This window comes from Tachysurus fulvidraco, chromosome 14 (genome assembly GCF_022655615.1).
Source record: "Tachysurus fulvidraco isolate hzauxx_2018 chromosome 14, HZAU_PFXX_2.0, whole genome shotgun sequence".
In the NCBI taxonomy this organism is placed as follows: domain Eukaryota; kingdom Metazoa; phylum Chordata; class Actinopteri; order Siluriformes; family Bagridae; genus Tachysurus; species Tachysurus fulvidraco.
In genome coordinates this window covers 11,798,032-11,816,207 of record NC_062531.1, presented here as the reverse complement: position 1 = coordinate 11,816,207, position 18,176 = coordinate 11,798,032, and the positions used below count along the sequence as shown (strand labels likewise).

At 37.1% G+C, this 18,176-nt stretch overlaps 1 protein-coding gene across 2 annotated transcripts; it reads left to right on the top strand.

The window, feature by feature from the left end:
- Nucleotides 1–270: 270 nt before the first annotated feature.
- On the top strand, nt 271–17,023 carry mapk14a (mitogen-activated protein kinase 14a). Of its 2 annotated transcripts, none has more exons than XM_027167549.2 (12): nt 271–689; nt 2,356–2,485; nt 4,101–4,159; nt 6,554–6,665; nt 6,776–6,805; nt 7,078–7,125; nt 7,302–7,416; nt 11,005–11,076; nt 12,818–12,897; nt 13,799–13,877; nt 14,081–14,254; nt 15,683–17,023. In XM_027167549.2, exons 1-12 carry the CDS (start codon nt 571–573, stop codon nt 15,748–15,750), a joined length of 1,086 nt encoding a protein of 361 aa, XP_027023350.1. In that variant the 5' UTR covers nt 271–570; the 3' UTR covers nt 15,751–17,023. The 2 variants fall into 2 exon arrangements, with proteins under 2 accessions (XP_027023350.1, XP_027023349.1); XM_027167548.2 differs by lacking the exon at nt 12,818–12,897 and adding an exon at nt 12,045–12,124 and having other exon boundaries at nt 272–689.
- The last annotated feature ends 1,153 nt before the right edge of the window (nt 17,024–18,176 follow it).

Sequence of the window (18,176 nt, the reverse complement as noted above, 5' to 3'; positions counted from 1 at the left end):
TGTGTGTGTGTGTGTGTTATTATTATTATTTATTTAAAGAAAGAAGAAAAGAAAATGTTTACAATATACTCAAAATTAGGCAGGTGTAGTAATTCAGAAATGATGCCCTTCCTACCAGCACTTAGCTGGTAAAGATGGTCTACCTGCTTGGCCAACAGGGCAGGAGTGATGTTATTAAGACTGTAGTATACTGTCGTCCTCCATAACAAGTCATCTTCGCGGTCGTTTTGCTGCAGTTTGTATTCTCGCGAGATTTCAGAGTTTCTGGCGGGGTTAGAGCGGGAAGGACGGGAGGGAGCAGCAGGGAAGTGACTAGTGCCAGGGCAGGCATACGGGGAGAGTCCAAAAGTTACCCGTAACAAACTCCTGAAGGACTGCTAAATTCTTGGTCGAGTTGGTGCTATTACTGCGAATTAAACGTGTACGAGGTGAAAGGTTGCTGTAACACGTCGTGTTCGGCTGTTTGTTCGCTGTTTTTCTCCAGTTAGTTAGCTACATTTCGGCTGCACGAAACTGACGCGGAGTTAAAGCAGAAGTTTGCGCCTGTCCGCGGGCTTCAGCTCTGCAGGAATGTCGCAGAAAGAAAGACCCACGTTTTATCGACAGGAAGTGAATAAGACCGTCTGGGAGGTCCCCCTGCGCTATCAGAACCTCTCTCCGGTCGGCTCGGGTGCATACGGATCTGTGTGGTAAATGTTTTGTTTATTTTTTCCCTTAAGTTCTCCATTCATTCCTGCAGGCCCTCGCGTGTAGCTGCTCTGTTAGCTAACTCGGCTAACATTCCGAGTAGAGTTCAGCTTCTAATAGCTTCCGAGGAAACATGAGTTGTTTGTTTGGAGGATGATTGTTTCTGAAGGCTAGTTTGTTGAATGTACTATCTAACTAACTAACTAACAACCCACTGCACTGCAGACATACATGCTGCGATCAGATCACACATACAAAGCATTTCTAGTGTTACTTTTCCAACTTGTGCAAAATATCCACTTCCTTGTCTCATCTTGAGATCACCTGATGCTTTTAAATGATGTTTTCCTGTTGAGTCCTGTAATTTTTTTCTTTTTTTGTTTTGTTTTCTTATGATTCATACCTGGTTGTTTTCACCAAGATTACTTGAGTTTGCAAAGTGTTCAGCAGTGATTACAAGTCCATGGCTCCACCTTGATTAATTGTTTGATTAATTGTCTAGGCGTTGTAAAAAGAAAATAGAAATCTTGATCCCATTTTTTTTACCCTTTGCTTTGGAATTAGCTTCTCATGATGTCATTTAAAAATCATCCATATAGACTGATCCCAGGTGCACACCAAGCTTTAGAGATCAAAGAACTATTTGTTTTTTTGTACTAAAAAGGTTGGTTATTACCAGTGACCTCACTCTTATGTTCATTAGTAAGTGTCTTTAATGAAAATGGGCATGTCCGTGTTTGAACACCACAACGCATTTGCTATAAATCTTTGCTCCACAGGTGGACAGCATGTGTTGTGTGTGCCAATGAAGAATGTTAGGAGCTTATTGCTAGGCAACTGAGTCACCTGGGTTATATTTCATGGGCCTTTACATTACTGTCCATTAACCTTATGTAACTGGATCTCAGCAGGACGGATAAGGTTGGCTCGAAGTAGCTTGATTTTTTTTCTTTTTCTTCTGGACAGTCCATGAGTAATAAAGTCTTAACTCTGTTGTTTTGTTTAAACGTTGAATGTTTTGATGTTGAACTACAGTATTGAGGCCACAACATGACGCACGTGGGCAATTTTTTTGTAAAAATTGTATTGCTCATATACTCACTGGTCACAGGAATAGGAACATCTGTACCCTTGCTCATTTATGCAGTAAATTATAAAATTAAGTTAAATTTATACAGCAAGAGGCTCGGTGAGCCTTCTGTAGCCTCGGACTCCTGCACTTGGCTAAACTGTTGTGGTCATCTTCTGTTGTAGCCTCAAGATTTTATACATCATGTGTTCTGAGCTGCTTTTCTGCTCACCACACTTAGAAAAAGTGGTTGTTTGAGTTATTATTACCTTTCTGTCAGCAATAACCAGTATGATTGTTCTCCTTTGATTGCTGTCATGGTATTCATGTGTTCTTATGAAATATTTCATCAACCATATTTTTGTTGGGAAAGGTTGGAGTGACACATGATGTCATCAGCTCTAGGCGCAGTGTTACTGTAAGAGTCAATCAACATCCAATAAATCAAATTCACAGCTGTTTCTGTGCACTTGTTTAATGGATTTTACTATACAAGCAATTATCAAGATCCTTATTATGTTATTGATGTTGAACTATACATGTATTAAAAGTATGGCAAATTTTGTTGATTGTCATTGTCATGGCTTTGTCTTTTCCAGCTCAGCACTTGATGTGAATTCAGGTTTGAAGGTTGCTGTGAAAAAGCTCTCAAGGCCTTTCCAGTCCATTATCCATGCCAAAAGAACCTACAGAGAATTGCGGCTTCTCAAGCACATGAAACACGAGAACGTAAGTGTGTATGCTGCATCAGTGGTTTTCATTTGGTTTCAACATCAGACCTCATGTGTACTCGTTCATTTAAAGATATTAGATATTCAGTGAAAAGTAAGCTGTTAAAAATGAAACCTGTAGACTTCTGTAAACAACTAGTTTTTTGAGAGGACACTGTGGCTGAGAACCATTGTCTTAGGTTTTGTTAGTGTGTCCTGTTATCACAGAGTTCCTCTGAATATGTTCTGTTTGTCTGTCACATTGTTTCTTGTTCCCTTTTCTGTTTTCCTTCTTCTTTTTTATCATGCTTCTGTGTTGTGAAAATTGAGATGCAAATGTAGTTGTGGCCTTCATTTCAACAATTAATGAACAAATGCCTTCTAATATTCACTTTTTTATTTAAAATGATCGTAGAGTACAAATTTGACTACACTTGTGTCTATTGTACAGCTGCTACACTAGTTATGAGTATTTTGATGAACAGTTTTGAGTTCAGATGGGAAGCGATCCCGTTATTGCTTCCTGTTTTCATGGATTACTGCAAAACAAGAATCGGATTTTGTTGTAATGCTTATTGATGTCTGTCAACTTTATGCCAGTTGACCCTGTTTAAAATATTTTCTTCTGGTTCTGATTTTACAGTTTCAGTCGTTGTTTCGTGTGCAGTGTAAGCAGGGCAGCAATGTTCCATTAACTAACTGTCCAAGCCCCTAACAAGCAGCATTGCTAACAGAAGGGTCAGATTCTCTGCTCAGCTGTATTGCAGCATGAGCATTTTGACTCATGTTTCCTCAAAGTCATAAACTGATTGTGGGTATGTGCATGACACTAATAACATTATCAGAAGAGAAAATGTGCATTGAGGCCATGTTTGTTGAGCTTCTGCACCAACAGTGATATGCAAAAAAATCTAAGCAGCCTGCAAACGCTGAGCAACATGCAAATTATATATTTTTTTTAAGTAAATCTTTTAAATGTCTTGCCAAGAACAATTTACATGTTGTTAAGGAAAACAAAATAGAGAGCAATACAAAGCACTTTTTATATAAAGACTATTGCAGCTATCTGGTATCACCTGGAGAATACTTTCACAGCCACATTTGGAAAAGAACGTCTTTATAAAACTACATGTGTGCTTAAGAAAGTATTCGGCTAATGAATATTGAAATGCTGAAATATAGATTTGGTTTAATTAGTGTTTCCTTCTTTGTAGAGTCATTTTATAAGTAGAATCGTTTCATTTTACTACTTTGCACACCATTGCACTGCACTGTAGGTGCGTGTCTGATATATTTCATCATCCTAATATGATGGGAAGAAACTGTCAGCAGGAGAGTGTCCTTATAGACTGAGCTGAGTGTATCTAATGGTATCTTATGCACTAACTCTGACAGAACCATCTACGTGTAAAGGGAAGAAAAGCTTCTTACAGTAAGAGTCTTGTTTCATGACCAGTGTGTTCATCCATATCATTGTGTGTAAATCGAACAGTTTCAATGTGCAGTGTTTAGCAATTTCAATCTTGTACAAAGTGTGTCCTCCTTCCCTTGATGGAGAACTTTTAATAAAGAATCTTAATACTTACTGTTTTTTCTTTTCTTTTTCCTTAATTTTTTTTTTTTATTAAACACAGGTAATAGGCTTGCTGGACGTTTTCACACCTTCCACCAGTCTGGAGGATTTCAATGATGTGTAAGTGATGCTCTGATTCATTATTTAACACACATGGGTTTTGGACCATTTAACTTTATTATAATTAAAAATAATTTTTCATACCGTTACAGCTTTATTCTAAAGTGAAACCTTATATGATCATATTAAGAAAAAATCTTATTAATATAATAATATACAATTCTATTTAATCTGAATTTTGTTTTGGTTAAAGCATCAAATCTGAAACTCCCTATTTTTCTTCATGTAAATAAAGGTGTTGCCTTGCCTTTTAAGTGTAAGCTAAAAAAAGATCATGAATTACATATGGTTTCTTATAGCAGTGTCATTATGCTGTGGGCTTAAAAAGTCAGTTTTGCTTGTTGGTCAGTGACTATAGTGACTGTAGCTACAGTGTTGATGCAGATTCCTTTTTTCCTCACAGTAAATGTTACTAGCACTTTTGATGCATAAAGTCAGTCTTGCCACAGGACCGGGGTGGTGGCAGTCAATCTTGATGTGGCATTGTGGTTATGACTCCAGGCCAAAAGTGGAGTAGGACAAAAGTGATGTGCATTTTAAAATGATCAAAACACTATTATGATAGTTGTTTATAGTTTATTTCTAAAGTAATCTATCACCATACACTATATGGCCAAAAGTGGACGCCTAACCATCAACTCCGTATGTGCTTTTTGAACATCCCATTGCAGGTTGTCCCATCTGACTGCTATTGTAATAATCTCCATTCTTCTCTGAAGGCTTTCGACTACATTTTTCTGTCCTGCTGAAACATGTTTGGGTTCCTTAGTTACAGTGAATGGAACTTGTAATGTTACAGAAAATAAATACATTCTATACAATTTTGTGCTTCCAACACGGTGGCAACAGTTTTGGAAAGAGCGACACGTGGGTGTGATGGTCAGGTGTCCACAAACCTATGGCCATATGGTGTATCCTGAGTATATCTCGTATATATTTTATGGTTGTCTTATTAAATGTCATGTCAAATAATTGTCTGTTGTTTGCTCAAGTATTCAATGAATTTTATTTTGTTTGAGTGGGTGTGAGCATACTTACCGTGGCAGTCAGCACCATACAATGTGACTCTACCTGAACTTCTCAAAGTAAAATTTGACAGTTGTCAGTTCTCGTAAACAGTGCAATATTGTCTGTGTGATTCTGACATCAAAGCCAAGTATAGAACAAACCCTGGTAAAAGCAGGATAGATAATAAAAACTGAAACTGGAAACACACCAATGCGGTAGAGTTCGGGGGCAGTTGGTTCTTCTAAATACAGTCACACGAAAATAGGGTGCGATGACATATGCGCCACATAAAAACACAGCAAGAGGTGCTATAAGTGTTGCTAGGGACTGCAATTCAAGAAAGAGTGTTACTACAGGAATGCATGACTTACTGTGTTGTCTATTGCTGCCAAAAATCTAAATGTTTGGATTTACCTCACTGAATGAAGGGCACAATGCATGCAGCCCTTGTTGCTTCTCACCCTGCTTTTAATGTGTTGGAAAAAGGGAGCTTTATAGTACAGGGGAAAAACAATTCTCTTAATTCTACTTCTCTTCTATTACCTGCCCAATGAACTGAGTGAACTGTAATTTTTGTGTGCGTGCGTGTGGAAGCTGGTTCTATAAGATTCTTTGAGTGGTTTTATGTGTTTGTGGGTGGAGTGTGCTTATTATTATTATTATTATTATTATTATTATTATTATTATTATTACTCTTTTTCTATGCAGGTTGTTGGTGTGTGTAAGAGTACCTCATTATTTTGTTTAATGTTTCAGATACTGTGATCAGAGTGTGTGGAAAATGTCTATGGGCTTGAGCAGAATTTATTTTAAGCCTTTCAAGGTAGTGCCAGGAAGGTTCTGTTCTATATAATGCCACTGGCTCTGCATGTGTCATCTGTTTGTGGTGAAATATCTGTTGAACAGTGTGAATCATCTGTTAGGGGATTGTGCCAGGCACAGTTGGCATTAACTCCATATAGAACAGAAACAGAGTTGAGTTACTTAGAGGCAATTACTAAAGTAAGCGTTTGATTCTCCACTGCACCGCAATTAAGTGCTGCACATGCAGTGTTGACTTCAATGTAGTGCCTCGGCGTGTGGGAGTTAATGGAAATGGCCATGTCAATACTAGCTGCTTTTGCAGTACGTTAGCATCATTAGTACTATTACAAAAGCTGAAAAACAAGTGTTAGCTGATGCATCTTGTCTCATGCATATGTTCTAGGTGAAATAAGTCTGGCGACTGACCCTTGTCTTATTTTATCCATGGCGCATGCTGAATAAACAATGATTGGAAAACACGTTTTCAAAAGCTATATATCTTATTTGTGGGAGTTTATTTATTTATTTAGTTACTTGGCTAAAATCCAGAGGATTACTACATGCTCTGCTGTGTGTTGGCAGGTACCTGGTGACTCACCTGATGGGTGCAGACTTAAATAATATAGTGAAATGTCAGAAGCTGACAGATGACCATGTGCAGTTCCTAATCTACCAGATCCTTCGAGGACTCAAGGTAAATTCACAAGATAGTTTGTATGAATAAATGGACGTAAATGTATTCCTTCCTTTATACTGTGTAGAATCTTTTAACCTATGCCATCGTGTCTTCTGTATTACTTACAGTACATCCATTCAGCAGACATCATTCACAGAGTAAGTATTTTTATATTTCCTAGACATGCAGGGAAAGGGCATATATTTTGTGTATTTTTTTTTTAAGCCTCTGTCAGACTTGATATTTAACTTGTTTGTCTCTTGTATAAAAATGTTTTATACAGTGGCACCTTTAACTAGTATATTATAATAATTATAAATGTTGTATATCAAATATAAATCGTCAACTTATAACTAATTATAATTTCTTGTATTTATTTTCTACTTGCAGATTTCAGTAAATTAGTTTGAAATCATTGTCTATTTTTCAGGACCTAAAGCCCAGTAATTTGGCTGTGAATGAAGATTGTGAACTTAAGGTAAGACAAACATACCACCTAAGAATATTATGAAACACTTTCCTTGGTATATTTCCAGCAATATCTAGACAGACCTAGATATTGCTGAAGGAAATCTTTGCTTCCTGTAAGGAATTGGTGTTTCCTTTGTAATATTGAAATGTAATTTATATTCCTCTGGTCTATGTTTCTCACAGATCCTTGATTTTGGCCTGGCACGGCATACGGATGAGGAAATGACAGGATATGTGGCCACCAGGTGGTACCGTGCTCCGGAAATCATGCTTAACTGGATGCACTACAACATGACAGGTACTGTTATCTTACTGTACATTTGTAGTACAATTTATGAAAATTATTATATTAGGGGAAAATAAGATGCCAGTTTCAGCACAAACTACTTGAATGGCTATCGCTGCAACATAAGAACATTATTCCACTTTGCATTTCAGTCTACACCACAAACATTTGTCATTCTTATGCCAGCTGTTTCCTCCTTCGTGAACTGACAATTGGCTTTAAGGGTGGTTTATACTTCTGTGTTCAAGTGTATTTGTGTTGCAAGATGGAGATTTTTCTTGGGAAGCATGGCCCATAGTGGACGTACTAATGAGTAGTCCTTAGAAACCCTTTACACTAATTTGTTTGAGGCAGGGAGATGTGATTGGTTATGTACAGGGAAACATGACAGATGATGTGTAGCATTTTGGAGTAATATTGCCAATATAAATCTTAATTAAAAGGGTTGAGCATTGGCTGTGAGCCTCGGCACAAACTGCTTGTTCCCACATAACTATTGTATTATTGCAGTATGTTTGGGTTATTCTACTGTGCATGCATCCATGCGAGACTCTCTTTAGAGTCATATTTTATACGGCAACTTGTTGAATGTCGGATTATATGGAATTGTAATTAAAACAAGTGCACTGACTGGAAGGTCACAACTAGGTCAAAAATCTGCAATGATTAATAGTGAATTGCATGGTATTGCTGAATTTTACCCTGTATGTACATCCTGTGCTTTCTTCTCTGTAATTGATTTTAGTTCCTATTCTGCCCTTATTGGGCACATTCATGGTGCATGTAAGTATAAAGGTAAACACTTATGGGACTGGCAGCGCACAATGCCTTTGTTCATAAATATTCACAAACTGAAGTACAGTTGTGCTCAATAGTTTGAATACCTTGGGAAAGTTCGCAAGATGTGTACCATTTAAAAATTATTTTTAAATAAATAATAATAAATAAATAAAAAAACACAGGAGTGAGAAGATAAAACTAATTAATTTTATTCCTTATAGGACTAATAAGGACAATCCAATTAATAGGACAATAAGTATTGAACACGTTGCCATTTTTCTCAGTAAAGGTGCTATTGACATGAAATTTTCACCAGATGTTGGTAACAACCCATTCAATCCACACATGCAAGGAAATCAAACCAAAGATGTCCGTAAATTAAGTTGTGTTTAATAATGTTAAATGACACAGGGAAAAAGTATTGAACACATGACGAAAGGGAGGTGCAAAATGCATGGAAAGCCAAGACAATCAGTAACTAGAAAGCAATCCTGCCCCTTGTCAATGCAAATTAATATCAGGTGGTTCTGTCCAAACTGATGACCTATAAAAAGGTCTCGTTACCAAAGTATCACACAAGAAACATCTCATGATGGGTAAAAGCAAAGAACCGTCTCAAGACCTTCGCAACCTTATTGTTGCAAAACATTCTGATGGCATTGGTTACAGAAGGATTTCAAAACTTCTGAATGTTCCAGTGAGCACTGTCAGGGCCATAATCAGTAAGTGGAAAGAACATCATTTCACCATAAACAGGCCACGACCAGGTGCTCCTCTCAAGATTTCTGACAGAGGAGTGAAAAGAATTATCAGAAGTGTTTTCCAAGAGCCAAGGATCACTTGTGGACAGCTTCAGAAAGACCTGGAATCAGCAGGTACAGTTGTTTCAAAGAAAACAATAAGTAATGCACTCAACCGCCATGGCCTGTATACACGCTCGTTTAAAGTTTGCTGCACAACATTTGGACAAGCCTGTGAAATACTGGGAGAATATAGTCTGGTAGGATGAGACCAAAATTGAACCCTTTGGATGCTTTAACATACACACCATGTTTTGAGGAGAAATGGCACTGCACATCACCCCAAAAACATCATGGTGTGGGGCTGTTTTTCAGCATACGGTACTGGCAAACTTCATATATAACTTAATTTACGGACATCTATGGTTTGATTTTTTTTTTTGCATGTGTGGATTGAATGGGTTGTTACCAACATCTGGTGAAAATGTCATGTCAATAGCACCTTTAGAAATAAATTTACTGAGAAAAATGGTGACGTGTTCAATACTTATTTTACCCGCTGTACGTAAGACATAACAGAATGGCCCAATCATCAAACAAAACACAACAAAAAAGAAAATAAGGAGATAATCCCTGTTCAAATGTTTGCTTACTTTTAGTTATTAAGATTGTGTATTGCCCCCTTTAGCATCAGTGATGGTATGCAGTCTTTTGTAATAACTGAGCATGAGGTCCTTAAATCTCTCAGGTGGTATAGCTGCCAATTCTTCTTGGCAAAGTGCCTCCAGTTCCTGTAAATTACTGCACATTTGAGATCTCCCCAAAGTGCCTCTGAAAATGATTGAGGTCAGGAGGCTGTGGTGGTCACTACAGAACCTTCACCTTTTTCTGCTGTAGCCATTGGAGGGTCAATCTTGCCTTGTGCTTTGGATCATTGTCATGTTGGAACATCCAAGAGTGTCCCATGCCTAGCATTCATGCTGTCTAATACAAACTGGCTGCCAGTATTTTCTCATAACATGCTGCATTCATCTTGCCATCAATTTGAACTTTCCCGAGCCACTGGAGCTCACACAGCCCCAAAACATAAGAAATCCACCACCATGCTCCTTGTTGTCTCCTCTACAAACATAGAGTTTATGGTTGTGACTATAAAGTTCAGTTTTGGACTCATCACTCTGACTGACAGCTCCATAAGCTGTGAGATTTGTCTCTGTGCTGTCTGGCGTACTGACGGCAGGCCTTTTTGTGGCATAGGTGCAGTAATGGCTTTCACCATGCAAGTCATTTGTGTTCAAGTAAATCTTTATTGTGCTCCTTGCAACAACAGCAGCACTTTTTTCCAGAGCAGCCTGTATTTCTCTCAAAGTTATTTGTGGGTTTTTCTTTGTGTCCCAAACTATTCTTCTGGCAGTAGTGGGTGAAATATTTCTTGGTCTCCCTGACCGTGGCTTAGTATCAACAGAACCTCTTATTTTCCACCTTTTTATCAGAGTTTCTACAGTACTGACTTGCATTTTCAAGTGTTGAGAGATTCTTTTTATATCCTTTTCCTGCTTTATAAAGTTTAACTACCTTATTACACATCTGTATTGGCAGTTCTTTTGTCTTCCCCTTGGTGCCACTAGTTACAATTACATTTAGTAATGGTGTAAAAATGTCCCTTTTAATAGCCATTTAAATCTGTGTCAGCCTGTGTGTTTCATAAATATTCAAGAAACAAAACTTCAGTTATCATTAAGTTTTAAAAAGGAGTCAAACATCTATGTGGTAATTAATGAGTTCACATGTCCACTATCGTTAGATAAGAAACAAATATTTTACATTATCAGTCATATTTTTCAAATAAATGACTGTTTAAAAATTTCTTTCATGTTATGTAAACGTTTGAGCACAACTGTAAAAACCATGCAAACTGATCTATTTATTTATTTCAAAGAAGAAAAAAACCTTTTCTGTATTGTCATTTTATGTTTCAGATTCTTTTATCATGTCAAAAGCGCTTTAAGATCTGATTAGAAAATAGGCAAACAAGATGAATATTCTGCTGATGTGTTCTTCCTTGGCTTTATTTTTCCAGTGGATATTTGGTCTGTTGGCTGCATTATGGCTGAGCTGCTGACTGGGAGAACGCTGTTCCCTGGCACCGACCGTATCCTTCTAAACACATGCAGCTAAACTCTGGAGCAATTGACTTGTGCTTGTTTGAACTTGCTCGCTTATATGTGTATAAATATGAATATTTCTAAGATGTTTGCCTTTCCCTGGGCTATTATCAGGTGGTATGTTGCAGTAGAGTAGAAAGTGTCTTCGTATGCTGTTTTAGCCTCGCCCCGTGGCTGTTCACCGCAAAGCGTGCTAATAAGGAAATGTGATCCACATTACTTCTGAGAAAGCACCGAGCAGCCTTGCAAGGAATACCATGCCCCTCTGGTCCACATTCTCTTCTCTTTTTCTTGTGTCGGTGTAAAGATTAATGCTCCTATTTTTCCCCTGTTACACTACCGCATTTTTTTTATCCCCACAGATTTTCATGTCTCAACTACTTGCTTGAACACTGCTGATGATTCTGTTGTGGGCTGAACATACCTGGGCTTTATTTTTTTTGCCCTAGGCAAGTCTTTGCTATTTTTACCGTCATGCAGTGCTACAGTATACACAAATATGGCTGTGCTTGAAATATACATTGTGTACTGTAGCAAAACGAAACTCTTAGCTGTTCACGTGTAAATACAGTGAAGGTTGAAATTGCTATTCTTTTTTTCTTGTTTGTCTAAACTGTTTGTTAAATAATAATAATGTTATAATACAGGATTTTATTTATTCATTTTAAACACCTATTTGACGTGTTAAATCTTAGTGTTTTCATTAATATTCTTCTTCTGTTTTCAGTAATCTGTCTATTTTCACAGTGCTGATGCAACACACATCACCTCAATTCCTAACCTTTTTTTATTCCAGGATTTTGTCTGGTTTTTGCTTACATTGCATAAATGACCCTAGGGTTAAGGTTCTGTCTATGGAAATACCAGTGCTGACAGCTGCATGGTCATGGCTATGAGGCTGTGTAGCAGCAGTGTCTCTGCTTTGCCTCTGTTTTTCCTTTATGTTCCAATGTAGACATTGACCAGCTGAAACTTATATTGCTGCTCGTTGGAACTCCAGAACCTGAGCTGTTGATGAAAATGTCATCAGAATCTGTGAGTGTCATGTATGGAGGCTGCCACACTACGCTTTGCCACATGAAGCTAATTTGTTGTGCTTCCGAACTTATTTTTGGACTTCACCTACGAGACACCTTTTCCTGCAGCATGCTTTCCCATTCTTGCATAATCTGTTGTATAGCTTCTACAACATAGCCTTCAATATTTTCCTGCTTAGATATACCTGATGTCATGCAGTCCTTTCCCGTGTTTTTCCAGATATGATGAAGCCTGCATAGTTATGAATTGGTTATTGTGCAAAACAAAGCAAAATGCACTTTGCAGTGGCTACTGTTAATGTTTCTGAATGGGGAAAATAGAGAAGGCTATGTACCGAGCATTATGTATACAAGTAGTATTGTGCTACATGCTTTACTAATTTTCTCAAGATGTAAACTGTGGTGATTTTATAAACCCAATGATTGGATTGATTGTGATTTGAATGAATTAATTAATGAGTTTTGATCTTAGCTTTGCTGGTGCCGGCTATGTTCTCTCTGGGAATGATCATAACGCACAAGTCTAAAGGGATGTTCTTTGCAGCATTGTATCCCATATGTGCATGTCAAACCTCCTTGTTGCTTTTTCTGTTCCTTCTCTTTCCATTCTTCTCTCCTAAATAGGAGACAAACAAAAGCAGGTAATTTGTGAATTATGTAAGCTTATAAGCCCTTGACCTGGCTGTCGTAGATATAAACCAGCTACAGCAGATAATGCGGCTCACAGGAACTCCCCCTGCCTCTCTAATAAGCAGGATGCCTAGCCATGAGGTGAGCTTTCTGTGGCCCCTGCCCCAAGCACAATGTTGTAATTATTCCTATTTTTTAGGTGCACAGGCCTGCTCATGCTCATAAGGCCGTATTGTTTACCTTCATGGTTTTACTGCATTAGCCATGGTTGTAGAGGGGGGGAAAAGCATTATCATATAAACACTGTTATGGTGAAAGTGCACTAGAAAGAGGGACTTATCATTATCAGTTTACTCCATATTTATTGAATATCTGAAATTTTGCCCCTAAATGATCCCTTAACATGAAAACCCAGTAAATCTGAAACATCGCATGTGTTGTGCAGGATTTGTGCTTTTTCATGCTCCCTTGTTGTGACTGGCCTCATTTAGAATCTGAGCTCTTTGCTTTGTATTAACTGATGCGTGTTGAAAATGGAAGCCACGGATTTGTCATCCTAAAGCCTGCTGCATTGTAAGGAGAATCTTGCATCAATTATGCAGAGCTGCATACTAATGAGATATTTCCCAAGTCACAGCATGCATTTAAATGTATTTGAGGGGAAAAAAAGCATCCAATCCTATTTATACCTTAAGAGTGTGCTGGAGATTTAGATGAAAAAGGTACCACATTCTAATGTCCATTTTGTCCATGATCATCAAATTAGTCAGAGTTATAAGTAAACCAGATGCAGTTGTTTGGAAGCAAATTAGCCCTGAATTGAGCCATCCTAGTCTTTTCCTTGCTTTTTTCCACCTCTGTTTGCAAATTCTCTTGTTTAATACAGCTTTTTGTGCCCTAATAATGGTTTATTCGGAAAGTCTGACTGCAAGTATAAATAGCTCACACAGAATAATCTTTAGTAAATCCTATGATTATGCTCCTTGCGAACACCCATAAATAAAAATTAACCCCTTTATTTTTTTATATATATTTTTTACAGGCCAGGAATTACATTAATTCCTTGCCACAGATGCCTAAAAGGAATTTCGCTGATGTGTTCATTGGGGCCAATCCACTGGGTAAGATTAATAAATATACAAGTGTAGATAAGTGACAGTGAAGTTTTGTGTCATGTTAATTGAAATATTTATTACTATTTTTTCAATAGTACACGGATCCAAACTAGACCACAGTATTAAATGTGGCACATTATCAGAATGCATTACATTCTTAAAATATTAACAGTGATGCAATTGGAATGGAATTTCTGTTACTATCACAGCTGTGGACCTCCTTGAGAAGATGCTGGTTTTGGATACAGACAAGCGAATAACTGCAGCTGAATCTCTGGCTCATCCATACTTTTCCCAGTACCATGACCCAGATGATGAACCAGAAGCAGAGCCATATGACCAGAGCTTTGAGAGTCGAGAACTGGAGATTGAAGAGTGGAAACGTGAGTCTTGACTGCAGATTGCAATTATTTACCTGATGGTGTGGGGGTTTGTAACATAGAGGTTTGAAACAGCAGCTACTTCTCAGAATCAGGATTATTGGCCAAGGGTGTTGACGCACACAAGGAATTTGGTTCTAGCTGTTTGTGGGTCTCAAAAGTACAGACATAAATAACATTATACTATACATTGAGCTTGGACTATACAAAACAGACCTTACAAGACAATATAGACGATTTGAGACAAAATTGACAGTATGAATATTAAATAGGAATACAGAATATATATAAAGTGTACATATACATATATAGTATAGTGTGTGTATATATATGTATATAGTATATACAGCAGCAGTAGTGTGTGTAACATACGGATGATGTGATGACTGACGGTTACATACGGATGATGTGATGACTGACGGTTACATACAGATGATGTGATGACTGATAAGGCAGTACTTATAGATATGAAGCAGGGAATATAATTATGGTGAGTTGTTAATCAGGGTGATTACCTGGGGAAAGAAACTTCCTTTGTCTGGCAGTTTTGGTAAAAAAAGCTCTGTAGCTCCTGCCAGAAGGGAAGAGCTGAAAGAGGTTGTGTCCAGGTTTAAAGTGTCAGTAGTGATTTTTCTTGCCCGGTTTCTGGGGCGCACCAATTTTTTTTTTTCTGCTGTTTTTACTGTGCATTTCAGTCTGTTTCTGTCCTGTTTGTCCTGTCCTGTCCTGTCCTGTCTTAATGTGAATGTGCAATTATTATTATTTTTAATTTAATTTTTTTTCCACAATGTCTGAAGTCAGGGCTCTCATTTACCAACAGCAAGTATGTATTAATCTGTTGAAAAGTTTGCATGGATGCCAAGTTGCACAACTGTGTACATTTACATAAAGCACATGGCAAGCTTCAGGGACCTTGACATTGAATTACATACATTTTTATCTTTTAAAAACGATGCCATGAAAGGCTAGTAGTAACTGTATTTAAAGTTTATTTGGAGGATGCAGCACATCATGCTGTTTAGATAGAGAGTGTTTTCAGAAGTTCTATGGTATTTTATAACCATCATAGAGTAGGATTAGTTCTGCAATGTTGGATTATTTTTTTAATATGTCAACATTTTTCCACTTCCAAATATACAACAGGAATATTACAAATGTACAACATGCACATGTGAAGCTGATCTTTGTGGAAATTAAAACCGCTTTTTTATGCCAAGAGCTTTACTTTATAGGAAAAATAATGTGCATTTGTTAAAACTCATGGAACTGCATTAAAAATGAGGAATGCACAAAAAATATTAAACAGCACATAATCTCCACCTCTGAAAAACATTTTTTTGTTTCTCCATGCAAAACAACTCTCTTTTTTTTCAGGGGCAAGGGAATGCCTACTTTCTATATGTGGTTAATTCATTCTTCTTCTCTTCACAGGTTTGACCTATGAGGGTGTCCTCAATTTTGAGCCACTTGCCTTTGATTTGGATGAAATGGAATCATGAGAACCGTTCAGGACGTGAATGTCAGCAGTCTAATAAAACTATCTCTGTTAGCACTGTAATGTTTTGCAGTTCTCTAACCAGACCGACAGTATGATTAAGTGCCTGCCACTTTATTTTCTTTGTTCTATTCTTTTCAAAAATGTTTGTATATAAAAAGTGGCATCTACTGAATTAGGGAGCAAAACACATTAAGGCATTTCATAAGATTTAAGTGGAACCTCCAGTAGAGTTTAGTAACATTTTTGCTGACCCCCTGCCGTGTTTCCATTTATTTGTCAGGCATTTTAAACATTTTAAAGCTCACATGCATGCATCAAACTATCTCACCTGGCAACATGTTCATTATGCTATGTCCCGCTGTAATTTTTTTGATTGAGCATTACAAAACCCATTTTCCCAATTTTAGATCGTATTTGTAAGCTAAAATTTCATCCAAAATGCAAGAAAACTTTTGTTGCTGTTATGACCAAAATCTGCTTGATTACTTTTTTCGATGAAATAGTGTTTTTTGTTTTTTTCCCCCCCTATTTATTGTGTTCTTACCTAAATAAAAAACAATACTCCTGCCACTAATGTCTTATTTGACATTTACTTAATAACTTCTCTTTCTGAGAATAAAACTAGCTGGCTAGACCCCTGACTGTAGGTTTTAAATAAATGTTTTCATTTTTTTGCTATCAAATATTTGCAATTTATTCTCTGCTAGAAGGTATATGATTTAGAACAAGGTACTGAGGCACATGTAGCTACACTCATGCTTTGTTGAACAGTTCATTGCATGTGCATTAACTTATGCACACTTAAGCTTTGCTAGAGACATTTGGAAATCCAGGGGAGATCCCTGTATAATTCCCCAAAATATTTTATCATGTGCCATTTAGTTTAACTTGGAAAACCTCAATGATTCTGCCATTCTTTTCGAAGACTTTGTTGGCACCATTGACAAGGTTATTCCTTGTAATCTTTTTCGTCTTCTGTATTTTTATGGCGTGTTCACCCTTCCGAGCTGTCACTGTGTGCAAGACTGTACGAGAGATAGAAAGAATGTGGGTGCATGATGTGAATGTTTTTTCCTTTTGTGTTTTTCAGCTGTCATTTATAAAATTATGAAATGTATGTCAATATTGTACCAGTGTGAGATATTTATATATGGCAGAGGTGATATTAACTGGAGTGGCTGCTTCTGTCTGCTTTATTTCCTACATCAGGCTGTAGAGAATGTAATCAAATGAGCATTGTTTATTAAAGACAATAAAAGCAGATATTTTTCAGAGCTGTGGGGTTTAATTTTCAAACATGATCAAACATGTATAGTGAAGTATTGTTAATACTGCATAGTTATATTGCTGTAAATGTATGAAGTTAATATGAATCAAAGGTATAGACAAACAATGATGTGTGTATTTTGTGCTCATAGATTTACATTTAGAGCATTTGGCAGATGGCATTAATCCAGAGCAATATACAAACGTTCTTTTAAGTCTCTATCATTGAATATTAACACTGGTTCACTAGGTTACAGACTTAAGATACCATAGTTAAGGGATGGAAAGGTTACAGAGAACATGTGGTGTATAAGTTTAATGTTGCTATTATTTAACAGTCACAAAATGTTTCAAATTGATCAAGTTATCACAAATAACCTTGAACTCAGGCAAAGCCACTATGTAAAACCCAGACACAGTACACTTCACAATTCTGTACAAATGTCATATTAAATGACCTACATCGCATATACTTTCACAGCTTTCTTTCTCAACTGCACCAGTCCGTTCATCTCTAATATAGTAACCATGAAAGCAGATATATTTTTAATTCTCCCCTTTAGGTGGAGGAATTGAAGTGTTAAATTGTCCCAATGTTATTAGCAAGCTGGTGTGTAGATGCAATAAAATGTTAACATTAAGGGTATAGATAACGGTATACTTACATAAAGATACAAGCTAAAATAGTCTGAGTCTGAATATCTGCGGTGTCTTTCCTCAAACTGATCTATAAAGTGTTACCGAATGCCGAATTCAGTATCTATCCATGTCTGTCTGTCTATCTATCTATCTCTCTTTCTCTCTCTCTCTCTCTCTCTCTCTCTCTCTCTCTCTCTCTCTCTCTATATCTATATATATATATATATATATATATATATATATATATATATATATATATATATATATATCCATTCTTATCCGTCCATCCCATCCATCTCACTCTTCGAACTGTTGCCATCTGGTCGACGCTACAGAGCCCTGAGCACCAAAACGGCCAGACATAGGAACAATTTCTTCCCTCAGGCAATCCATCTGATGAACACTTAACACACACAGAACCAACTCTATTCTTACATTATTTGCACATACGTACGTATTTATATTTCAATTTGCACGTCTATATTTCAATTTGCACATTTTTTCCACTGTACATACACTGCA

What these genes read in the sequence shown, in the direction of transcription:
- mapk14a (XM_027167549.2), top strand. Translation starts at nt 571, where the DNA reads ATGTCGCAGAAAGAAAGACCCACGTTTTATCGACAGGAAGTGAATAAG. An exon ending in GATGCACTACAACATGACAG is followed by an intron (nt 7,417 to 11,004) that starts GTACTGTTATCT and finishes TTATTTTTCCAG; the next exon opens with TGGATATTTGGTCTGTTGGC. An exon ending in GCAGGATGCCTAGCCATGAG is followed by an intron (nt 12,898 to 13,798) that starts GTGAGCTTTCTG and finishes TATTTTTTACAG; the next exon opens with GCCAGGAATTACATTAATTC.